This window comes from Pholis gunnellus (genome assembly GCF_910591455.1).
Source record: "Pholis gunnellus genome assembly, chromosome: 9".
NCBI lineage: Eukaryota > Metazoa > Chordata > Actinopteri > Perciformes > Pholidae > Pholis > Pholis gunnellus.
This window is the reverse complement of record NC_136535.1, coordinates 8,371,473-8,397,051: the sequence shown is the minus strand read 5'-3', so window position 1 is coordinate 8,397,051 and position 25,579 is coordinate 8,371,473. Positions and strand designations below refer to the sequence as shown.

Sequence of the window (25,579 nt, the reverse complement as noted above, 5' to 3'; positions counted from 1 at the left end):
TGCCTTGCAGAAATTCTCTTGAGGTACATGCTGTTGAAAAGGTTTTTAAGGTTTCTGAACACTAATATCATGCTGAAAGAAAGGGAAAACATCAGACACCACACGCTGTGTAGAGCCTTTTTCATCATGGCATTTAATGACATTTTCCATTTGAATCCTATTGCTTCACACTAGACTTTGAACTGTAATATTAAACTGCCCCGTGCTTGTGTTCCCCGAAATTATTTATTGCTTGTTTTCCTATTGTACCAGCAGATAACCTGCTACATGACCTAATAAACAGTCCACCTATTGTTATTAAAAGGTGCTAAATTGGAAATTCAGAACTTACCCAGTGCCTCCCCACCACTCTTAAAAAAATGGCGACGGTTACGCTGGCGGTGCAAACAATGGCAATGCGTCCGTGATTACGCCGTTGGTTGGGATGGTGATATCAGCTGTAACCGCCGTATGAGAGCCGTGCAGAGCGGCGGCCCTGAGCGAGCCAGTGGGGCACGCTCACATGCACCAACATACACTTAATTAAGGCACACGCGGCCTGCCTGGCTGTGTAATCATAGCACAGAGAAGCTCAGATATTATTACCCACTATATCTTTGCATAGCAAATAGTTGCTTGCTGCTATATTAACGCTCTGAATGTTGCATAGAGAACTTTACATTTCTAATTTCTTTAGTCTTTGTCTAGACCTAAGCCAGATTTTACCTGGAAAGCTCTAGTGATGGAATATAATATAATCACAGGCATTTTGTATTAAAGCGGCAGCAGCCTCCATTGCGAGATCCCTAACTTTTGCAGTCACCTGGGTCGAACTCCGAAAACATCTTCTTTGTGCATGTCAGAGCCCCAATTCTGACTTTGACAATATTGCATTCTCCAGGATCTCCCCCCCCCCAGGCATCTGTAGGCTTGTGAGCCCATAAGAAATACAAACAGACAACCTGTTACAACACAGAATACGCTCTGTGCATTCAGGGTTACTTATAAAATATGTTCAGGTATAGGCTGCAGTACACCCGACATGTCCTGGATATCTCAGGGCAGTCATCTACAGGGGTTGCACTCAAACACCGTAAATATCAGTGCAACATCCAAGACTGTGAAGCTTTCAGCTTGGTTAGCTGCAACCGTTTCAGAAAGGTGTTGATTCAACGAAGGGGAAGTCGAGGACACATTGTGTGCGTGTGTTGCGAAATGCTAGGGTGTTTCTGTTATTTTGTCTATTGTGGACAAATTTGCATGGTAATTGGATTGAACTGCATTAAGTTGTACAAACCATCCCCCGTGGTAGCATATGAATACTCTTAAAGTTACAGAGAGCCATTTTTGGAAAAGGCCAGAGGGCTTGCTTGAGGGTTGGGGATTTATGTAGTTTAGGCATTAGCCTTTATTAGATACTTGACAGTGAAGAGACTGAAAAGTGTCACGAGACATGTCATGCAGCTTCAAAACATGTACCTAAACCAAGTGAGTCGCCCAGGAACTAGTAAACATGTGTGTCAACCAGAAACAGAAAAAACAAGAATAAGAATGAGAAGAATTTAAAAAAAGAAAAAGAGCCTAAAAAATGACCACAGCATTCTTCCCAAACTGCTTTTCATGGTGCAGCTGTTAATAAAAAAGCTGCTTTTTATAGATGCCAGTGAACAGAGTGAGGATGCCTAGGAAATAGAAATGGAAGTATTACGGTCTGATGAGTTGTCTTTCATCCCCCTTACATCAGGTTGTGGGAACCACTGAGGCGGCTGCTCTGTATAGTCCCGTAACAACATTTCACAGCTTCCCTGGCCACCGAATGGAAACTGAAAACTTTATGTTCTGGAGTGCAGAGTGCAAGGTAGAGTCCTACTTTTGTCGTCCCAAACACTTCAGGGCTTTCCTTATTAAAGTCTGGTCCAGTACTCTCCTACTCACATAAGCACAGAAGTGTGTGATGGGACAGAATCAGTAGTCAGGTTGCACATCTAGTTCATCCACATTTATTCTTGTGGCCGGAGAGGCACAGATTTATTATCATTACTAATAATGAAAGAAATATGCAGCAATAGTTACTGTGGATCAGACATCAATTTTACTTTTGAGAACAAATACAGATAATTCATGTTGGCGGTGGTAAAACGACAATGACATTGGGTCAGACGAAAGATGATTAAACACTCCACATCAATCGCAACCTCGTTGCTTGAAATGTATGCAGTGATCCACTCCGTGCTTTTCGAAGGGTGGAGAAAAAATAAGGCATTTCTGAGTCTAACACAAAAAGAAATGACATGTTCATGATACTTTTTGGCTAAACACAGACGGATGGTCTCGAATATGAATTTGTTTTCTTCCGCTGCAGGGGAGGCAGATCAAAACCTGCCATATGCTACAATACACAGCTTAAATGGCTGAGAATCTGTGCTAATGCAGTAGGTGTGGATCACAGCATTACCGTATCTATGCCAGTGAATCAAAGCGTTAGCTTTCATCTGGGATGCTCAAAATCAGCTCGTTTCACTTATAACAGTATTGCTTTGATAAAACGTGCAGCGAATGCTGAAAGTTGTCCAATAGACAGCCATTCATATGGCAAATCGGGGACTTTTATAGAAAAACGTGACAACATAAAGGCTGGAGACAGATCAATTATCACAGTCGTTTGCGGAACATAATTCCAAAGGATGAATCCTCTGGAAAGACCATTTTAATGACATGTTGGGTTGAGCTCAGCAGTCACAAAAACAGTCACCTATCACCAGTTTTAGTTCATCAATAATCTCCACACATAACAGCCCAGTGATCTGCATTGCAGCTGTTCTTTGAGATGTTCAGTCATCAAGCGTGTTGAGACAAAAGCCACAAAAGTCTGAGCTAATTGGGAGAGGCACACGTCGTTTTGCGTGGATTTAGGCTCCGTCTGTGTTTCCGGCAATGATCCCAAAGGAGTGCTGCAGCATTTAATGAACGTGGTGCACATGAATCATGGTATCTTAAAGTAGTCTGGTGTGTGAGTCACACTTGTAAAACCCCACACAAAATGATGCGTTCCTCTACAGTACAAACTTATTTCAGTAGACTACGAAGAATTTAGTGAAATACACGACATAAACTACTCTAATGGGATCTACTGTGGGAGAAAACCATGCTTTACATTTCCTTAAGTGGAAGGAAAGAAAAACTAATTCAGCTAAATACGTTACTTGTGCATTATGCAACACACCGTGAACAATCCCAATTAGATGATTTTATCACTTTGCTTTAGCTGCAAATTACTGGCTAAATAACACGGCCATAAATAACCACATAAATGCTCCCAATAGCTGCATTAATTCAAAGATTCCAACACAACTGTTTTAGATACCCATTAAAAGTATAATAATTCAAAGCAGCTTATTACTTTGTGCAAATTGCAATATTTTTTATACGTACAAGGTCCCAAAATGCAAATTATGAAAGATGGATCACCGGTGATTAAATACCTGGACGTTTTGAATTTCAATGTAAATTGTAATACTGTAAATCTCCTTGTGTCTGTGACACCATCATTCTATCTGTATTAAATTACAACATAATTAAACCAAGTAAACTTGTTATCAACATACGTAACATTCTGAAATATTCTTATTTTCTCCGTCCTTTCATCATGTTTGAATGCTTGATGAATTGCTTCCCTCTCTGTCACAGTTGCCGGTCATGTGCTTCAGATGGCACGCCAAATTCAACAGAGCCTATAAATGGCTGCTGGCTAGTGGTGGAAGGACTCGGCAGGGTTTTAAGTTTTAGCATCTAGCTGCTGGTTAGGTTGGAGGCTTCCCAAATGGACCAATCTGTAGTAAATGGGGTTATACAGCAGCTATGGTTGCAGATGGAGTTTGAAAGCACAAAAGCTCAAACTGCTTTTTTTCCCCCACCCCATTTAGAAAAAAAGACTCAAACACAAAAAGTGGGTTTTGGTGGTGTGCAAGGTTGACACTTTAAGATGAAGGTGATTGTTAACACTCAGTTTGAGGTTGGAATCCATTCTCCATCCTGGTCTCTGTGGAGACAATCATCCTCTAATAACAGTAATCTATCTCCTCGTTGGCCAGGACAATAGCGGTTCTGCAGGGGATGTAGACCTGAGAGAGAAGGAGAGACAAAGGGAGGGAAGCAGGTAGGGAGAAAAGTGAGTTGACAATTGAAGATTAAGGATGCTAACAAGATCACCAATTTTGGAAATTATTGAATCTTCACGTTTATCCTTCTTTAGAAGTCAGACACGGAGGCACTTGGTGGTGCCTCGATAACCAGGCGTGATTGCTTCTCACAATCAAGGTCGACATGACGGCCACATGAAGGGGAGGACAAAAAAAAACGGGGGAACAGTGAAGAAGAGGGTGAGGCTTGTATTTCAGAGGGATATTCAGATCTGAGCAGAAAAAATAACTCTTCAGAGCAGACGGTAGACAAACACCACAGCCGTGTTTGAAGAGGACTGCCAAGGTTAGAGAGGTATAATCAGAGTGTGACAGAGCTGCAGCTGCATTAGGACCTCTGGGTGGCACTGGAGTCAGCAGATCTGCAGCTTAAAGTTGTGTCTGAGTTGGTTCTCTAGAATTTCATTTTCAGCTTTGAGCTATGGAGACCACGTGTGCCGGCGTCGTTGGTGCTGCAAATTTCTTGATCAGTGACTTAATCTGTGTCAAATTCATTAACATTTTATCGCGTTTTTAAAGCTTGTGCTTTAAAGTGAACAATCCCCAAATGTGCAATCATACCATAAGTGTGGGGCCAAAAAGAAAATAATTATAATTTCCAAATTCTGAAATCGCTAATCAATGCAATTACTGTGCGTTTTATCATCTGTATATGTTGGCTGTGCATCAACTGTAAACTTGAGATCCTGTGAAGATACAATCTGCCAGTGGGAATGAGCAGAGCTACGAGCATCTCCCGGGTTTTGGTGGACTAAAGAAAAAAAAAAACATGTCAGCAAAAAAACTAAGCACACCGTGATGAAAAAGAGAAGAAACCAAACCTGGAAATGTCAGATTCCTTGTATGCACAAGTACAAAGAAATCTTCGTAAGGGTGTTATTTTGGAGAGGTGTAGCTAATAAAGTCTTTGATCAATCCTTTTGATATTCACAGTGTCGTTTGGAGGCAAGGAGCCACAGTGTACCATTAGTCATTTCAGATTTATGCCAAAGGAAAAGCCAAGCAGACATAAATGATGCCATATTTCCCAACAGAAAACTGAAAAAGAGCACAGAACTGTAAACAATTCAATCACCCCCCTGAACTCCTCAAGCCGCCCCTCGGCATCAGTGGATCTGAGCTCGCTGCGGATGTGTTTCTTTGGCAACAGTTTGTCACCGAGGGAGTCGAGCAGCTCGGCACTGAAACACTGACACAGACATTGGTGACTAATTAAACAGTCACAGTGGGAGAGTCCCCATGCAGAAGCACCGCAGAGAGACGGGAAGGCAGAATAAATCATTGCACCTGTTTAGACAAAAGCTACCACTGCGCCTAACCAGGAATATGTCAACAGCTTTCATTTCCACCAAATAGATCGCAATAGGGACACATTCTAAATCAATTTGTGAACAAAGACCAGCAGATAGTTACAAATGTTGGCACTGCAATTAGCGGAAGAAATTCTCATTAACATGTTACTCGTCACAACATGAATGTGTTATAAATTAGATACATACTACCTCCTGTAAATGACCCGTTCACAGTCATGATTCAGACTAGACACAGTGAAGAAAGTCAAATATTTCCCATTATGTTACATTTTAGTAAATCTTATATTGAGTTGAACTAGAACAAAACCACCCATGAGAACGGATCCAAGGACACTGATCTCATTACACAGTAGACTAGATGGTTTAGATTCAGCTTGCTTGTGCATAATGGTGAAAAGGGCTTTAACGAGGATTTTGCACATTTACATGGCTTTATATTTCAGCTAACCATTTTGCAAACTATTCTGCTGTGTCTTAGACATTTTAATGCATTTTTCTCTGTGCTCCAGAATTCAATTTGCTTATTTTCCGTACAATATTAAAATCTGTTTGCAGCACCCTGAAACTTGTTTGAGCTGTGGAATCCATCACCGTGAACATCAAGTTTGCAACATTTGTTTGTTGATGCCACATCATCCTTTTGTGGGAATGCAATTTAAAATCAAGCCTTTGTGACTTTTTTGTAGCAGCGACCCCGAGAGAAATACAAAACTTCCACAAAGAGAAGCAAAACGACCACATAGAGACGTAAAATGATCACAAATAGGTGCAAAACAAAAGGGATGCAGAATGACCACAAATATACACAAAATGGTCACAAAGAGACGTAGAAACACCACAAAAACTACCACAAAGTGATCCAAAAACAACCAGAAAGAGAGACAGTACGACTACAAAGTGATGCCAAACAACCAAAAAGAGACGCAAAACGACTAGAATGAGACACAAAACCACACGAGAATGACACAGCGGTGTAGATGTCTCTTTCCTCCTATATGTAAGACGGGTGGGGGACCCTTTGCGTGTCCCAAAAGGCCCACTGCCTCATAACTCATCCATTGATGTAGACTACTTTCAGTTACAAATACCAGTTGTATTTTCATACTAGAAACCCACCGTTGCTCTCGGCGCTAATGACTCCACATTCCTGGTTGACCTACAGTGTTATGATGTTATTCAGCTCACACATCCAGTCACACAGTCTTCATCAGTGTAGCACACATTCCGCTGCCAACGTTTTTAGAAGGCGACGCACAACAAGCAACCCTGGTCTTCAAGCATCTGACTGGATTTGTCTGAATATTTCCATAAAGCCTCTGCTGCTTTGTGATGAGTCATTTGGAGTAGGTGTTTATCACTTCACCGGCAGACTCACATAAACCACATTTCAGATCTAACAACAGCAGTTACTTACAGCAGCCAGATACAACAGCAGCTACTGTACAACAGAACCTTTGCAAATCTGCCAATTTCTTCCAAGTGTTAATATCAGAGCTGCAAAAAAAAACTAAAAACGAGATGAAGAGGAAGTAAAGCAGAGTACATGTTCTGAATTAGTAGAACGTTAGAGTAGGTTGTTTGTCCATTTTTATTTTAACTTGTTTTCTTACGGCTGTTCTTGTATCATCTCGGATAACTCGCTCATGGACCTTCGTCTCACTTTAAGAGCAGAGTCCAGCCTTCGGGCTAATACTCAATATGATCAATGTTCAAACACGCTGATAAAGGATTCATGAGAGAGCCCAACCTTCCTATCTGTGATCTTACAGTGTCCAAACATGTCTGTTTGGATGCATTACTCACTTGATCAGTGAATGTGGTGATCCTTATTAACACATCATTTACTATTACGCTCTCATACTATTAGGAAAGATCACCAAACATTAAGCTCCTGTAAAATGGAAAAACAAGATCACAATGGAGAATTAGTACGTTTTTTTGAGCAAACACAGACTATGTTTACATGCACCAAATATTAGCCGTTTACACGGCTAATAGCCCTAACACGACGTTTATCACGTCAAAATATGGAAAAGTGGAACGGCAGGAGCCACTTTGCTTCACAATGTTTTTTTCAACATTTTCCACCGGTTGCGGAATTGTTTGATCGTCCAAAAGTCTGCGGTTTACCGGAAGATTTACACTAACAACTTTAAAATTGTGTTTTTATTAGCCGAAGCAAAATATGATAAATGACTAAACATCAAAACTCTGTTTCACATTTCTGTAAATGTATCCTCACAATTACAGTGCCTGTGTACAGTGCATGCGTTTCATACAGTAGAACAGTACGTGTAAGAGGATTTAGTCGTGCTGCATATTTGTATGTGCGGGCCCTCAACGTCCCGTTAGTTTTACTCTGTAGGTTCACACTTCTACACCGGGCCTTAGATCTTTCTGATGGAAATCTACGGCTTTTGATGATTCGCTAAAAGCAGTCTACGTTTCCTTCATTTTTCTTTTCTTCCTCACTTAATTACTTTTTGTGAATCTGTCAAAAGGAGACAAGCCCTTTGATGCATGCAAAGTTTATCAAAAGGTTCTGAAGCACCTAATTATTCATCAGTGTTTCTTAGGGTTATGTTTTTGACATTAGAACACTGAAACAAAACTGTAAATGTGAGAAATTACCAGAAGAGGTTAAACCTAAATCCCATTTTCTCACATGAAGAGTTGTTGTCCCTGACTACACTAAGTTTTCGACCTGCTAAATGAATAAATTGCAACCATTCAATAGCAGTAGTCCTTGATGTGTGAGATTCTCATGAAATGCCCTGCTGAGTATATCAAGCTGTCAGTTCACTCAGATGAAGGCTTAGCTGCATTTTGTTATTTGCATAAAGAGAACAGCATATTTTTCAGCTTTTTTTTATTCAGCTTCATGGCAAGCTGTTCAAACACTCACTCTATTCATATAGCTATGGATGAAATAAAACTACTAACACACCTTATACTTAAAAACAATGGTGCTGAAGAGCGGTGAGAGCGAGTGGAAACCGTGAATAGAAGGACACAAGCTCAAACTCTTTAGAAAAGCTCCGTAAAGCCGAGGGCAGCAAAGGATTTGGGTGATAATTCTCTGTAGGTTCATCTTCACAAGAGACCCATTTCACATTGTCACATTGTTCTCTCATTTCCATTTAACACATCATTATTGTCAATTGTTAGCCGCTTTAAGTAAAATAGGCCCATCTCAAATCACTAAGATCCAACAGGCACTCAGCAGATTCAGATTAAATATACAAATATTGAATTTCTTAAAATGCAAATGAGGTTATATCTAAAGGTGTGCAAGGACAAACATACTAAACATAAAAGGTTTATTTTACTGAGACATGTGAGCATGCTGGTCATGCCAGAGAGTCTGACCCGCAGGTCTGAAGGACATCACATATGATATATGCATACATATGGGACGCGGGATATCACAGTTACTGGATATCAGTTTTCCACAAGCAGCCAAAATCTGTACGTTAATTAATCCATTAGCAAAGAGTGTGATTTTAGCTCTGCTGGTGGGCTCAGATTCAGTCCTTTTCTCATTTTAGGTATAGATGGTATTTTAAACTACTTACAGCACTTAATTAATAGCAAACATTAAAACAAATTAAAATGTGAATCATTTCTCACCAATAGTACCACTTCCCAATAAGGCACTTTTTATCAAAGAATGTATAAGTCCTAAGTAATAGCTTAATTCTTAAATTAATGTTTTATTAACTCACAATAAAGCCCTTATTAAGATTTATGAACCGTTTTTAGATTTTTTTTTAACTGGGAAATAAGATATATAGTTTTAACAAGCCATGTAACAGACGCAGCATATACTGACATGTAAACGTTTAATTTGTTTTCCAGTAAGATATTTGTTCTTAAACTGAAAACAGCCTGACAGACGCAGCCTACCAACACCTACCACAACATGCAGAACTCCTCTGTATTCACTGTAGAACCTGTTAACCATCCGTGTCACTTCTAACAGCTACTAACAGCTTCCATTTTCTTACTTTATTTCTTTTGGTTTGTTGTGAAGAGGTGCGTGATTTTCTTTCTCTTTATTGATTTTTTTTAATAATGGATAGAAAGACAGGACTGAAAGTGCTAAAGAGATGTTACACAACAACAGTCCAGGACCACATTTGTAAACACAGGGCGTTAGCGTTACACGATGTTCGCCGCAGCCAACCGAGCCACCGGAACGCTCTCGACTCTGCTGGCTTCATCCAATTATGTGCATCCTCAGTCTGAGGAGATACGAGAGTTTATTATCGCTCAGTAACGAGGAAGCTGGAGAACCGTCGAACCCATTAAAAAGACAGGAGAAGAAGAAGTTTGCGCAGACTTTGAAAGCAACAGTTGTTAAATAAAACATGGACGATGTGGGCACCTTGCACAGCCCCCGCAGAGGCTCTTATCGGATTATTCTTGTCATAACCAGGTAGGTGGGAGGAGGAGAGGAAGCATCCTTATGCAAGACCACAGTCTCCCTGTGCAATCTCTACGAGGGAGCCTGTAAAGGAGTTACAGTATGTGCAGAAGGGTCCCCACCCTGCCGACTGACTCCCTGTCGGCCCCGGTCCTCTCACTCCCTTTCATTCCCCATTAATCCATGATGGACATTAGCAGATGACTTGTTAACTAAACTTCACATTTTGGCCAAGAGGGACGTGGCTGAAGCAGTGGTGTTTGAATTAATAAGAGATTTAAAGAGAATGTGGAATTTGAGTCCTCATCTGACGAAACCTAAGCTAATACGATGGAGGAGAACTGTCTGCATGAGGGAGGAAGAGGCTTCGAAAAGGTTAAATAATGCTGAAATTATGCTCGAAATGGCAGTGTGTGAGTCTTTCCAAACACATTTTGATGCATTAAAGTGCTCCGTCCAACTCTTAATATACATGTGGAGCAATATCCTCCGTCCATTAACTGCAACACTTTCAGTATTGATCTGAGGAGGTTCAAGTTGAGTTCAGATAAACAGGCACCTTATCAGGTGCTATGTCATCTCTGGTACCACCTGAGACAGCTGAAGTGCACTGCCGCGAGATATTTATTATTCTACTAAACAAACTGAAAAACCACAGGGTGAGATGATGACTGTGCAGACCACTTCACAGACGTCACGGTCCTCACGCATTAATTAACATAAGATCTAACGCGCGCAATCAGCCAAGTTACAGTTGGAGAGTTGAGGTATCAGTGCTGATCCTCGCTAATTTATCCCTGACCTGATTCATAAACATCCTATTGCCTTTCAGTGTTTTGATTGAGCAAAAATTACATCAAGAAAAAAAAAAGGAGGCAAACATGAGGAAGATCCTCAAGCACTCTGCTGAAAATGCATAGGAGTGCTTCTGTCTATATTTCAAGGACCGACCTATTTCATGCTATTAGCCTAAAGCAATCTCCGTGATGGAAGCCCAGTGGTTCATTCTCCCAGATATTATTCTCCCCTCCGTGATGCCGTGTGAGCTTAAGAGGCGTGCACATAAAAAGGTAAGTTCTAACAACATGAATAATGCACATCGTTTGCTGGGGAATCTGAAAGAGGTGTGTATATCAGATTCACACAATGCTCAATGACTGCCAGCATGAGCAAAATACATACAAGCCAAATAAGATATTCACAAACAATGGATACCATCCCCTGATAGACATAGCGAGCCTTATGCAGGCATATTTGATCATTTTCTGGATTCCGCATTAAAAGCTAATCGTATTAATGAGGAAGATACTAAATTATAGAGCAGTGGTTAAGCCGAGAGGCCCGGACCGGGGAGATGGTGGCTTTTTGCCAGAACAGGCAGCCCTCTTTCATGACAACACACTTAAACCTCATTAGATTGGCTCGAAAGGATCCTCTCACTACAAACTCCATTTCGAGCTAATTAAATTGATTCGCGAAATCAAACACGAAACATTAAAGGACAAAACATTAATACACTGACAGCCATTTCATCATACTTTGTAATTGCTACAAGCAGGTTGAGTGTACACCTCTTTCAGTGCATAAAGGAAAACGCTAAACTGCTGTAAAACCATCAGCATCCAACTGATTAATGAAACTGGCAAGCATTACAAGTTATAAACTGTTAATGTATAATAATGTGAACCAACTGGAGATGTTTTAACGCATAGGAAGCAGAAAGTCACGGCCTCATCACGGCTACAATGTACAGCCTGTTTCTACAGAGCGTTGTTTATGGGCCTCCTCAGAAATTAAAACTGTATGTCCGCAAGATACAATTGTTCATTATTCTTCATCATGTGAAGGTCAGCATAGAGTAACCATCCCCTGTGTATTAATGTTTACATTGTGGAAATGCTCAAAGAAAGATATTCTGGTGTCGACCAGGGATGATTCGGATGATTCATCCGTTGACTAGTGGATCTACATATTAATCCTCCGGATACACACTTATGTCATGAGTCTTAGGTGTGCAACTAATCACGCAAATGAATGCTGCATTATGTTTTAATGCACCAGTATCAGGATCCAGGTACTCATTGGTGTGGTTTACTGGGACACCTTAATGGAACGGAGTCATTGCTAAGGCTATTAGTCACACCACGTGCCTTTCCTGCAACGTCAAGTCCAAATATGTTCCGACAAGAATGCAATCATCAAATAGTTTTTTCTAGTGACACCTGACAAGTCAAAATGTCTGAAATGAAAATAAGGATGCAAGATCAAAGCCATGCCCTACATCTCGACAGTATGTATTCAAGTATTCAGGCAGTTGGTACTCAGGAAATGAATGCAGCTACATTTTGTAATGACATTTGACTTGGTAATGCTACAGGCAAAATACATTTGGACACAACAAAGCAAAAATGTTTGTCCAAAGTTTTTAATCCCACACTTTGTATTTCCAGAGATACTTCTGGAGCCGTCTCATCATCCCCACCCACAGCTGCTTTTGATATTTTGTAGCCGTGAGCAGCTCCTCAATTACATATGTGCACTGCATTGTGGGACAATGGTGTCCATCAACAGCACACTTCAAAATCATTTAGTATGCATACTGACATTTTTGAGCACACTCAATATTGTCACTTTTTCCAGTGTGAATGTAATACATTCTCCAACCATGTTTAGAATTAGCATGCGGAGTGGGATGGTGATACAGCATTAAAGTGGTCTAGAGACTGAACTCGACAACAATGGCCCAGGACTTATGTTTGGAGTACACTCCAAAGTTGGGACTCGCTGACGTTCAACAAAAGATGACCTTTGATGAGTCAAAAAAAAAAGAATTACCTTCATGGAGTTGGGGCGACCGTTGAAGGGCTGCGGCTCGGTGTAGAACTCGGTGTTGTGGTCCAGCCGTCCGTGACCTCCATACAGAGCCTCATCCGAATCCAGCTTGATTTTGTATCTGACAAAGATTGACGTTAAGGCGCAATAGCAGTGGGAAACTAGATTATAAGATCTAAGACGTAAGAAGCACAGGAGAAGGTTTTATCACCAGTGCTTTTGGTGTTCAGACTTGGTTTAGCAGTGCTCAGCTGGTTTATATTCATTGAAATCCTCGCATCCATCAGCATTCATCTCCCCTTCGCAGCACTACAAAGTGACAGAGCGGAGCCCTAACAGACAAAGAGAACGTTGCCTGAAATGAACATAAATACAAAAGTGATTCAGCCATGGCTCAGCCATCCTGCCTGCCTGTCTAATTTATCCACTTCACTGCATAAATAATGATTTAATCAAAAAGGTGATCCATATGACTGACAACAAAAACACCGTCTCGAAAAAGTCTCCACTCATCTAGGACCTTTTCATGTTTTGTTATTTGAATCACGGTGGTTTAATTAAGCTTTTTTGACACAGAATAAGAAAAATAAACTCATTAATGTCAAACAGAGCAAATCACTACAAATGGAGCCAAATAAAGTACAACTCGACATGTAAATGACAAAGTACTGAGGTGGATATTTGGTGAAAGCACAAGAAGGCATCTCTGCTTTCAAGTCTGATACTGATCCAACAAACTGCAGAACAAATATCTCCCTTTTTTACTATAGTAAGACTGTATACTTTATGTGGAATATACTGGATATTTCTCATGCACACTGTCAAAAAAGCTTGCTGAATCCACTGTGATTCAAAGCTGTAAAACAATAAAACATGACGGGGTGGTGGTTCTTCGCTGCACTGAGATAGTTAAATAGATGGAAAACAAACCTGTAAGCAGCTTTTGAACGTGTATAAAAGGTGTGTGTGTGTGTGTGTGTGTGTGTGTGTGTGTGTGTGTGTGTGTGTGTGTGTGTGTGTGTGTGTGTGTGTGTGTGTGTGTGTGTGTGTGTGTGTGTGGCGGAGGGGCGAAGGATACTCAGACACCGAAGAGCTGACTGACGGCAGCCTCCAAAATAACGTTAATGCAGTCTCATAAAGCATGTGCCTTCTTGAGGAGGAACAGAGATGGAAAGACATTGCATGAAATATAATATGTAAATCATGCCATATGCTCCAGTGAGGGCTTCAGCATACATTCACCTTTTCCCAAAAGTGCAGGATCAAATCGATCGCATGATGAATTATGCCCTACAGCAGAGGTAAATGGAGGATGCAGACTACTAATGCGATATCGAAATTGTTAAGAAAGAGCTCCAAAAGACTGTCTAAGAAAGGCAGGCGGAGTTTTCTTTGTTTCTTCAAACTGCTCGACATTAGCACAGTTCACATCTTGTTGCTTGGCAAGAAAAAGAAGAAGAAGAAAAAGGATGGATGTCGGAATCAGTTACAAGGTCGTTATTAATGTCAGAGAAAATATGGAAGACATTTTAAGAGCCCGATTTAAAATGCAAGAAAGTGCACTTCGACAAGTATGTACATAAACATATATGCTTAACAGAAACCTTCCCTCCAGGCAGTTTTCCTCTAGTTCTTAGTAGCCTACATGTACACCCTGACGTCCATGTATAATGTAAATACCCGTGAACATCTGCCCAGTGCATTATTTACTCCCGTCTCTAAGGTACAGGAGCTCTAAAGGGATGGTACTGTAACAACCACCAGGTGAGAGGAGCAGACATGTAAACAGTTCCCTAATTGGCTGGCTGAATAATCACCTGATCTCCCCATAGGCAATATTGTAGACTGCGATCCTCAAACACTGCCTCATTCTGCCCCAGAGCCAGGGAAATTCTGCTTTTGCTGCCTGCTTAGATAGTGATGATTCAAAAAGGAAGTGCTGCTCTGTGCATTGTTTCTCCTGAGGAGGAAGACCCCCCCCCCCCTACACCTCCACTGCTCTGGTGTTTTATTGACAGAACAAACTCATTCTGCTCTGACGGCTGTATGATATTTATCAGACCAATATGGAAATATCCTCCCAGGGGTTAAAAGGTTTCTGGGAAGCTGAGCATGCATGTGATTCCAAAGGTTAATCCTCCAAATGCAAACAATAAAAACCTTGACATTGACCAATTCTAACAGTGCATGGGATACGTTTGTGCACTGTAAATATTTTCCAATAACTGATTTGGAGGGCAAGTAACACAGCTTGTTGTGCATTTCCAGTCATGTGGATTGCATGTGCACTGTAAGAGTGCATGTTGGTGACACAGAGCGCTCTGGAAATGAGGCATAGTTACAGTAATTCAGAGTTCCTTGGCAAACTTCTCTGCAAGGAAGCGAGAACCAGCACAAATTGGTAGTTGGAGGCTTTGAGCGATTACGTCTTTGTTAGTGGCTACAGACGGCGGCAACAACAGCTTGCAGTGCAGCTGTAAAGTATTGTAATCAATAAAGCCTTTGTGAATAAAGGGGAATGATTTAAGAACACAATCAATTTTGCCCAATGAGCAGAAAGAAAAGATGGCAGTCCGAAGCTTGATGATTAGAGCCATTGATGACCTGAAAACAATCTGGCCATGACCATGATTGCAGACCGAGCCACCACTTAGTTTCTCCATCAGCCTGTCGTTTTTCTCTGGCTTTATGAAAGTAATAGCAACCTGATGTGGGTGAACAAGAGCCGAGCTGGATGTGCATGCACATCTGAAGAATGTGGCTCGACCTTGCGAGCATTTTAAACGCCACGTCTTAGCCCCTCAGACTTGACTTCTCCCTGCCTTCCGCTGAAACTTACATAAAGTGATGTAAAGTGAGAACCCTTTTAAGACTATTCGTTTCAAATTAAAGAGATTGCATCACTTTGTATAAAGAGCATGACACCTAAAAGTGCTGTTAACAGCCTTCAGCATAACTAATCTGCGTTGATTAGTTGTGAAACACGTTTGGAGAGATCTAGACCGACCATTGTCATGCACTTTATAAGAAGAGATGAGCATCCTTTAATGCATTTGTCCAGAAAATAAAACTAAAAACATTATTCTTCTAGATGGCTCAGATGTCATAAGTTAAGTTAATAACTGAACGAAGCAAGAAGCGCAACAACAAATGATCAGACACGTTTTACACAAAACGAAGTGCAAAGAAGGTCAACTTATCAGTCCGTTGTTAACATTCATCACAGCTTACAAACTGACATCTTGGATTAACTTTGACCGACCAAACAGTTTTCCTGTGCATTGAGGGGGATTACCAACATTTCGGTACATTTCCGTCTGCTTTTTGTATTTAGTTTGAGGTGAGGGATTTCATTGATGCCAATTATGTTGAGTGAGTCCTTTTGGTGTTTGACTGTCCGGACGGTTAAACTAGACTCTTAGAGATGTGATGAGAACACACACTTTTGATTATTGCAATTCAGAAAGAGAGCATGATTCCCTGTCTTTGCTGATGTGGTTGATGAGTGTGGGGATTTTGTAATGTGCTTTATGCCCTAAAGTAAATTACTTACCCAGGAGTTTGGGGTGCAGATTATTATCTGTGCACCAGGTAACTTCTTACTTTACCTGTTTAGTGTCTTTTATTGTTTTGTAGACGTTAACAAAGCTGTGGTTTATTTTACCTCCAAATAAAGCATGTTTTTCTGAGTTGATATCATCATGTTCCCAAATTGTTTTTCTGCGTACAGTGTTATCATAATCGAAAGAAATCGTGCAAAAATAAGACCAAAGTTATGATAAACTGTAACTTCCCTTTACTGCCTGAAATAAATGCAGTGCTTCTATTCATCTACAGCCTTTGAACACGATTGAACATTTGGATTTCAGATTAAGCCTCCGGATTGATGAGGATGTTTGTGGATATCTAGCCGCAGAGAAAAGTAATGCAACTTTGTTTAAGCGATCCATCTCGACGCATCCTTCAGCTTGCTGTGGCAAAACAAGAAAATGGATGCATATTTCCCACTTTCAGAAACCTTATCTGGTACATTCTAGATAATAGAGTAAATTATTGTCACCCATGCACACAACTGTGTGTATTCTATTCTAGTTTGTTAGTGTCACAGCACCTGTAGTTGAATTATTCCAAACGGCATTCAAGGAACGGCTCAGACAGAAAAGGAGAATGATGACCTGACACAATCTCAACTGCCTTTTGGCACAGTGTAAATCAAAGACCAATCTGCCCCGACAGGTACAGCTTTCATGACGGGATCCAACTGGGATTTCAAATACTCTAACCAGCGAGATAAAGCCCAGTGCCTACAGAATGTGTCCACCACGATTCACAGAGAAAAAAAAAAAAAAAGTTTAAAAAAACTGATGGTTTGAGTGCCTGTCGAAAAGCTCACGTTGAGTGCATTTTAATGGCCAACATTTTCGGCTTCACTTTCTCTCCAGTTTCTTGTGGAGAGAAAAAAAAAACACACACATTCAGAAGAGGACAATGAGAAGCAAAAGATAGGCTTGTCTAAAAATATGAAGAGGCCAAAGGTCACTGTGAATTCAACTAAGGCCCGGTACCAAGGGATGACGACTATATTGCAGCCGAGTTGTTATTTATCTCAAAGTTAAGACGGCATACTTTCAGTTTTACGTTGCACCGTAAACAGTAAAACCAGCAGCTATTTTAGCTGCAACTCATCTGAACCGCATCAAAAGCACGAGAGTTATTTTCATCATATTGACAACAATTTTCTCTGTATAACTAATACTGAAGTATTATGCAAAACTGGATACATTTTCAAGCAGTTCTGCAACATTCTTAAAAGTAGATTAACTTTGAAAATGATACAACAAGCAAACAGAGGAACCACCTTGAGATCCATCATGTGACGGACAACAACAAAAGGTCATTTAATATCGTAGATCCATAGCTGGGGAGGGATGCCCTCTGATATAATAACCAACTTGCCATATAACCAACACATTCTCGCTCCCAACTTATCAAAAACCAATGCTTAGTCAGTGGCTTTAAACTTCAAACTGACGCTTTAGGTACCCCTCTAGTGTCAGTGGGAGACGTGTCAGTTTCTATTCCTTTCATGAGAGTCTTTTCAAAATAAACTTTCATCTTCACAGGAAGTTCAGGCAATAAAACCACTTAGTTAGATTTAGGAAAGGAGTGTAGTTGATGTTAACTTGACTGACTAAAGGACTCGCGTCACTACCGAGTGACCAACGACTGACGTGACAAAACGTTCACTTTTGGTTTTGCACGAGTTTACGCCGGCGTTAGAGGAAAGCCCCGTGTGGTGCTATCAAGGGCGCTCGCCAACCATCGGTATTTGACGAGTCATTAGTGAGACAGGGTTGAAATAACACCCTCTATTGGATCCATTTTCAGTGGTGCACACTATGGTCAGCTGCATCCAGCCATTATTTCCAGATACAGCAGTGGTGTGGGGCTCCACAGTGACATCCCTGACCCTCATAGGTAGAAGAAAGTTTAAGTATATGACAGCCGAGTGTAATGAAAAAACACTTTTGGACTCTTAGAGGCAGAGGAGGTAAACAAGACAAGCTCGGAGTGGCACTTTCATCTGTCTTCTCTCCTAATTGGATCCTCTGCACACATTCCCATCGGAGGATCTGCATCTCCTCATACACACGCCACATTTACCTTCCACACACACACACACACGCACGCACGCACGCACACACAGAGCACATTTGCCTTTATGTGTTTACTGTGTCTCTGTATAATGACAGCCAGAGCTTTGCCCTCACATTTATTTGCATTTCCTCACAACCCACCAAGTGTCTGAGGCCGCTCCTTACACATCAAAAGAAGCACCAGGAGGAAAAGATGTGGTTCCATCTAAATGAAAATAAACCCTCAGAAACGGTGTTACAGACACTGTGCAGTCGGGCTATTAGTGGTGTGCTCGAGATTCACCCCATCAAGGCAGAGCCGAAAACACGAGGCAGAAAGGACAATTACTGCACATCAAACAAGCTTACAATTAACGCTTGATATTAAAAGATTAGGGACTACTTTTAATCAAATAAACCTGTTTATTGTTCGGTCTCATGTTTTTTGTCTTCATCTTTTAACTTGTTGATTAACGCTTGCAATAGAGATTTTTGTATTGTTTTTCATAAACCGTTATAATCAAGCTACCCAGGCTGTCTATAACATTATAATAATATAATAACCAGGCAAAATGCAATGAAATTATTTTCCTCAATTCTTTAAATGATTTGAGGCGTAATAAAACATACTGCTTGTTGATATCATTGTTAAAACCTTTTATTTTTATTTGACTATAATTAGAAAGAATCATCACGTTCTCCATCTAAATAAAACAAAAAACAAATGCAGAAATCAGAGGAACAACCGCTGTTTAACAGCCTTGTTGTCAGCCAATCGAATCATCATCATTTGAGACTGAATTGCTCATGTGCAGTGATTTGAACCACGGGCATCCAGAGAAAACTAACAAACCCTGTCTGCGTTTTGGCTCGCCGTCACATTATTTAAGGCATAGCTGAAGAAGCAACACAGCTTCGTGTCCGTGCAGCAAACCGTTGGCGGTGGCTTCGGTGGGCCCCAGAAGAGAGTGATGTCCCGTTATAATAAATACAAATCTGTCAGCTTTCAGTCCCCGTTCACATCCCTGATCATTAAACCTGCTGTAATCACAACTGGGGAACTCATTAAATTCCTCTGTGCTGCTCGCTGGGAAGACAGACAGCCAATACCTCTAAAGAGAGCGCTTTCTGAATCACTGGGCTCTGCTGTTATTTCTCTGTAATAGCATACCAACACCCCCATAAACAACTGACTCATATTCCCTCTCAACAGTGACTGCTCATATTACATCGCAAAAGTATTAGTCTCTGCCATCACAATCACAGGTCTTAACAAATCACATTTACTAAAGTCTGACACTGTTTTCCACTTTCCATGACACGGCCACTGTGACAGGGTTAGCAATCCAAATCCGCAGCTGAAAATAGTCCCCAACAAATGCAACATTTGCTAAAAACTACAGGGGACATTTTATTGTTCATAAGAAATGAATTAGCCTTTAAAAAAACCCACCAAATATATAATCATGACTTATAATCATGGTTTTTCAAGATTAACATTTTCAGTAAAACCAAATGGGCAGGGGAAGTAGGAAAGTATTAAAGGACGGACTAATGGGCTAATGGTTTTTGTCTTTTCATGGGGTTTGTTGTAAGAAAGGAAATACTGAATATTGCTTTAAATATTCATACAGCCACACTAGTGGCACTGTAATGTTAGAAAGTGCAGCTGATCTGATGAGAATGTGGTTCCCCGTTTTAGACAATCCTAGACTTATTTGTGGCGATAGAGGATACATCTTATCTACTTTGGGTGTTTTGTAACGTTTCATCTGAGGACCATGAATGTACCAAATAGTCGATGACCTGCCTCACCTCACTCTGGCCCAAAATGCTGCGCACACATACACCTTTCCCAAAAAGTGTGAACGTGCACACGGATCATGTAATTCCCCCATCTTTCCATGTCTGTCCCTTTTAACAGGCATGTACTGCCTCTGTTGAAATATGAAACAGTCAGTGGTTTTGTCAAGCCCAAAAGATTAGTCATGTTGTTGTATGAAAGAAGTAGCTAACAAAGACGTCATTACTCTGAGAGGCAGTGTGAGTGTGCACTGTGGCGCGACAGAGGAAAGCCAATGTCAGAAGATTTGAAAGGAGGGAGCAGTGACGTGACAGATGAGACCTGAAAGGATACTTTCCAGGAGCTTCTGCAGCCACCCTGTAGTCCTGGAAGCTCTTACTTGGGTGGAAGTTGAAGATAAAGACCACGTGTCCCCTGTCAAACACAATGACCTTGTCCCCTTCATGCTTGGCACTGATAAAGGCCTGGAGGGAGAAAAGAGAGAGAGAGAGAGAAAAGGCTAATAAAATATTTCCTCATGAATAGTCATTACCTTTCTCATCTTGGATTTAGAGAGTTATAATGGGGCACATTATATCAGTGGACTACACATTTCCAAATAGACGGAGCAACATTCCCACATTATATAGAGGTGGCACTCATCAGCAGAACGCAGCGGCCCAGGATAGTGCGAGGCACACGCTGTCAGCTTTAGACAGCTGCACATGATAAAGCCACCACTCTCCTGCGGAGCGAGCTACTGTTAACGTGTCATTAGCAGAGATTATCAATGTCACCCAACCCCCCTATTTTTAGTGTCTTGTTCGCCAAGCCAATTTCAGGGAAGCATATTCACGGCTGAACGAGAAGATAAGCACCCCCCTGCAACTGGACCGGCGGAGAAGACGGAGGTTAAGGAGTGAGGAGTGAGGAGACGGTCTTTTAGTAAGTCCATTTCTACGAGAGAAGTCCACAAATTTGGAGCAATGTCAAGCTTCTCTGGCTGCCTGTAACTGCTTCAGCATCGGGAAAGAAACATAACCTGCATCGTTGCGACGCGATGAACAAGTACAGTTGACTTATTCTCACTTATAAATGAATAAATAAATAAATAAATAAATAAATAAATAAATAAATAAATAAATAAATAAATAAATAAATGTATATGCAATGAACAGACTTGGCGGTGATCATGAAATTATTGTGATTATATTCAGAATCTGTTGTTGGAGAAATACAAACTATCAATGAACCTATAATTTTCAAGTGTGCGACAAGAAAAATACCGCCGTAAGATACTGACATAGTTTCAACATTAGGCCAAAGAGTGTGTTAAGTTTCCCTTTCTGTCTCTGCATGCAGCAGCAATCTGACCTGAAACAACACTTTTGGGAGAAACTAAGCCAATGACAATGAGAGCCGGGTTAATCCCTACAGTAGCCCCATTTGTGACCTCAGCAATGAAACTACCGTTCAAATGAAACATTTCCGAAAACTGTGACCCTCCTAATAGCTGCTTTTCTCCACTGGAACCTAAGTTAAGTCCGCTGCAGGTGCAGCCGGCACAGTTGGTGGAAAAAACTGTATTTCAACGTTGATTTCGGCAGAGCAAATCTTTTATGTATTGGGGGGAGACAAGAGACATCGAATATACATTTAAAGACGTAACCCTTTGCTGAATATGAGGTGGAAAATAATGTTTTATGTATTAGGGAATGCTATGTAACCGAATCATAGAGAGAAATAGGCAATGACCTCAATTTAGAAAATACTCGTTTTAATGCCTTTTAACGAAAATGTGATTGTTGGTATACACAGACCACTTTTACTACTACAAATTAAGATAGAGTATTTCATTTACTGGTGTTATAACCTAAATCTAATGGATAACTGGAATGGTTTGCATCCCAGTTAAGTAATGCTGGAATAAGTAGAACACAGACTACTCTGGATGCCATCGTGTACTGGTTTATTTACATTTCATCACAGAGGAACAACTCAAGTGATGCTATCTCTGCACTTACTGGAGCTTCTGCTTATGTCCAGAGTTTGGCCTTTTAAAGCTCACAGCTGCACATCTTCAAAGAGGCGTGCACAACTCACACTTTTAAGCAGAGTCCCTGCATGTTCCCGTTTCAGCTTAGTTCACTTACACCTGGGACAACAGGGAGAGTTGCCAGTACATCGCTCTGCTTCTCATTTAAACTACAAAACGCCCTTGGAAGCTCCCACCACAGAGATATATTGAACCCAGCTATAGCATATTCCCTCTAAGCATGATTACCTTGGCAATGTCACTGATAAGCTGTACAGAGGATTCGCTCTCATCTGGTTATTATAGCAGAATCTCTGTGTAGTTATTGGCGTTATCTGTGACTGATGCTCTACAACGTCTTCTTCTGATATTGCATCAATCCTTGAATAAGCCATTTTTGTCTGAGACCGGAGCGCAGGGTCAGCTACAGAAACTGATTTATTATCTATTGCTTCAGTCTGGTTTAGGTTTTACATATTGGATATTTTGATTCATGCGTCTACTTTGACTCCACCTCTTCCCTCTTGTCATTTCTAGTCTTTTAACACCAGTTGCACAGACGTTCTGTGTATTGTCTGCTCCTCATTGTAAACAGGACGAACCCATTTTAAATGGTTTTGGAATAGGCCTTAATGTGCCTCGATTCAGACTTGACTTCACATAGACCTGGTCTCGGAACTAACTTGGACTGAATTGACGGCCCCTAGATATACTGCCCAAGTGTAGACGTACTTTGTAGCAGCAGTTACATTGTGAGAATCTGTTTTCTGAAACTGTAACTGTGGTTTGTGATAGCTTTTGAATTATTTTGTTTTCTTGTGAGATTTTTTTTCTTCTTAATTTAGAGGCAAAAAAGTATGAAATCCTGATAACATCCTGTAAAAACATTTCTAGTGATCACAGAAGAATCAATTGGCAGCTTACAACAGAACTTTGTCTCACGTGTGACCAAAAACATTATTTCATGATAATAGCAAAGGAAAACATGATAAATAAGTACATGCACATCTGCTCTGGTATTTGATGCATCTACTGCCCTAATTTAGTGTTTTTTGTCAAGTACACTTCAAAAGAGTAAACTCAACGTATCTGTAATAAAGCCCAATATTCAGGAATTGTCCTGGTGATGGATGGTCTTCCTGTTCCCTAGCAGCCAAGAGCTTTACGCATAATGACAACCTTAAGACTGCTAATATTAAATATAAGAGAATATAAGAGAATCATTTTATACATGAGAGCATTTGATGGTGTCTTAGATATACGTTGTAGAGCTGTCATCCAAGTGGTTTCACATATTGAAGGCACTGAAAAAGCCAAGAAAAAACAGCACCCAATGTGTAGCAGGTCAGCACTGGTGCCAAATGTATGCATCTTCCCTGCCAGCTGCATCCTTTGGGATCAGCATTCCCTCCCACAAAGGAGCTCAGAAATCAGGCTCTGACGTTTTCCTTTGCCTCACCTCCAACGCTCCGTTTCATCCGGGTGTAAACGGTTCCCCTGAGTCAGAACACACTTCTGATTGATAGGCCAATATACAGAAATTATACTTGTGAACCAGACGTGTCCTTAATTATGCTTTCTGATAGATGTTCTCCTCTGCTGCATATGTCTGTCTGTCGAGGAGAAATACCCAGGCCAGAGTGTAATGCAGCAAGGTGAAGTAGCTCTAATCTGACGACTGATTCCCGGGGATGTGAGGGAGGGTATTTTTGAATCAATTACACAGACTCACTTCTAATCCCTGTCAATTTAGCCACACTCTCCATTTGCATTATTATCCTATTACTTTGCTACCGGCCCCCGAAGAAAAAAAAAAAACATAATTTCTTTTTCTCTCGTGGGCTTCAAATGTAGGCAAAGAGAGAGGCTGCCGGATGAGAGTGAAATCTATTACTGTTCACCTTGACAGCAGCCAGAGAAACAGACATCTTCAAAATGAACTCTCCTTATGGTGCATTTATCACCTGCCTGACTGCTCCAATGTGGAAAGAAGAAACCTGAACAGGTGTGTAAAGATGGTGGCTTTGGAAATGCATTCATTCTTGAAAAATAATCTTATCAGAGCTAAATCATTTTATGAACAATTTGCTGGGTCACTAGACATCATCACATATTCTGCATGTGGCTAAAGAATGGTGCTGTAACATTATATTGTCATTGAGAGTGTCTGCACAATGCCTACTGTACAGTGAGCGTGTGATGTCCTTACAGGTGGGGCAGCCAGCCAGCCGTACTTGTCTTCGGTGCGGTTCATGTCCCGGTCAAAGGCGTAGAGCTGATGGTAGCGGAGTTGATCCTTATCCAATAGGTCAAACTGCCGCCGGGCATAGTGGTAACTCTGATTGTTCCCCTCTCTAGGGAAATCCAGCCACTCAGGATGGCCGAACTCATTCCCTGCAACACAGAGTGCGTTATTAAAGAACGTACATAATGAAGGGGAAGGCGCACAGTCTCTGTGAATTAGCATACTCTATCATGCCGCGCTATGCGAGGTTCTTTTTCGGGTTTTGTGCATTTTTTTTTTAACAAGACAAAAAGAAGACAGATCAAAGCGACCAGAGCCCGGGCGACAGTCTGTGACCTTCGTATAACCCCAGCAGAGGTTAGTACTCTTCCATATTAAAACAGAGCCACAATGCTCCTGCAATCGTTTTCACCATCTACAGTGTGCCAGCCTTCCTGTCACCCAGGACCATGCCCTTTCATGAATAAAACTTGAAAAAAAACCCGACAACACTAGTGAAAACATTGCAAATAAATCCCATAGCTTTCATTTGAGTCTGACTTCTTCAAACAAATTTATGCAAAAATAATTCACCAGGATATATTTAAATATTATTTCTCCATAACGAAGAGCAAACTACAAGCCAATGCTGGAAACGGGGAGAAACTGCTCAGAGCTTTTCATTCATCCGACACAAATAAGGAAGGAAATTCTCCAGGAGATCTCTCTTCATCACAGTGTTGATTAATTCATATTTATTACAGCGTTAAACTAAATATCTGAATTTTTCTGCAGCCTCACAACCACCAGAACTGCAGCTCTTTTCATGCAACTACTCAGGAAGATTGTTCCTTTTTCTTTAACATCCTTTAATTGAGAGGGGGAAAGCCAGCGAGGGGCTCGAATGAAAAAAACAAAACTTCAGACTAGCAGCATCAATGGAGGAGTCATGCAGTCCAGATGCAAAGCTGAACGCATACTGCCGAAGTGTAGGAAACAGCGGCCCTTGTTGCTACAATGCCGTCACACCGGAGATGACATAATGAATCCGTCATCAGATGTCACCACAACATCATAAAACAACAGCCAGGATAATTGAATTCCTGGCAAAGGAAGAAACGCACAGACAAGAGACAGAGTAAGATGCATGAC

At 41.0% G+C, this 25,579-nt stretch overlaps 1 protein-coding gene across 1 annotated transcript; it reads right to left on the bottom strand.

Moving 5' to 3' along the window:
• Positions 1-1,965: 1,965 nt before the first annotated feature.
• LOC306701135 (1,4-alpha-glucan-branching enzyme-like) lies at positions 1,966-24,899 on the bottom strand (the record flags this gene model as incomplete). Its single annotated transcript, XM_079166389.1, has 5 exons — positions 1,966-4,100; positions 12,753-12,870; positions 20,523-20,653; positions 24,413-24,597; positions 24,890-24,899. 5 exons carry the CDS (start codon positions 24,897-24,899, stop codon positions 4,038-4,040), a joined length of 507 nt encoding a protein of 168 aa, XP_079022515.1. The 3' UTR covers positions 1,966-4,037.
• Between the last annotated feature and the right edge of the window lie 680 nt (positions 24,900-25,579).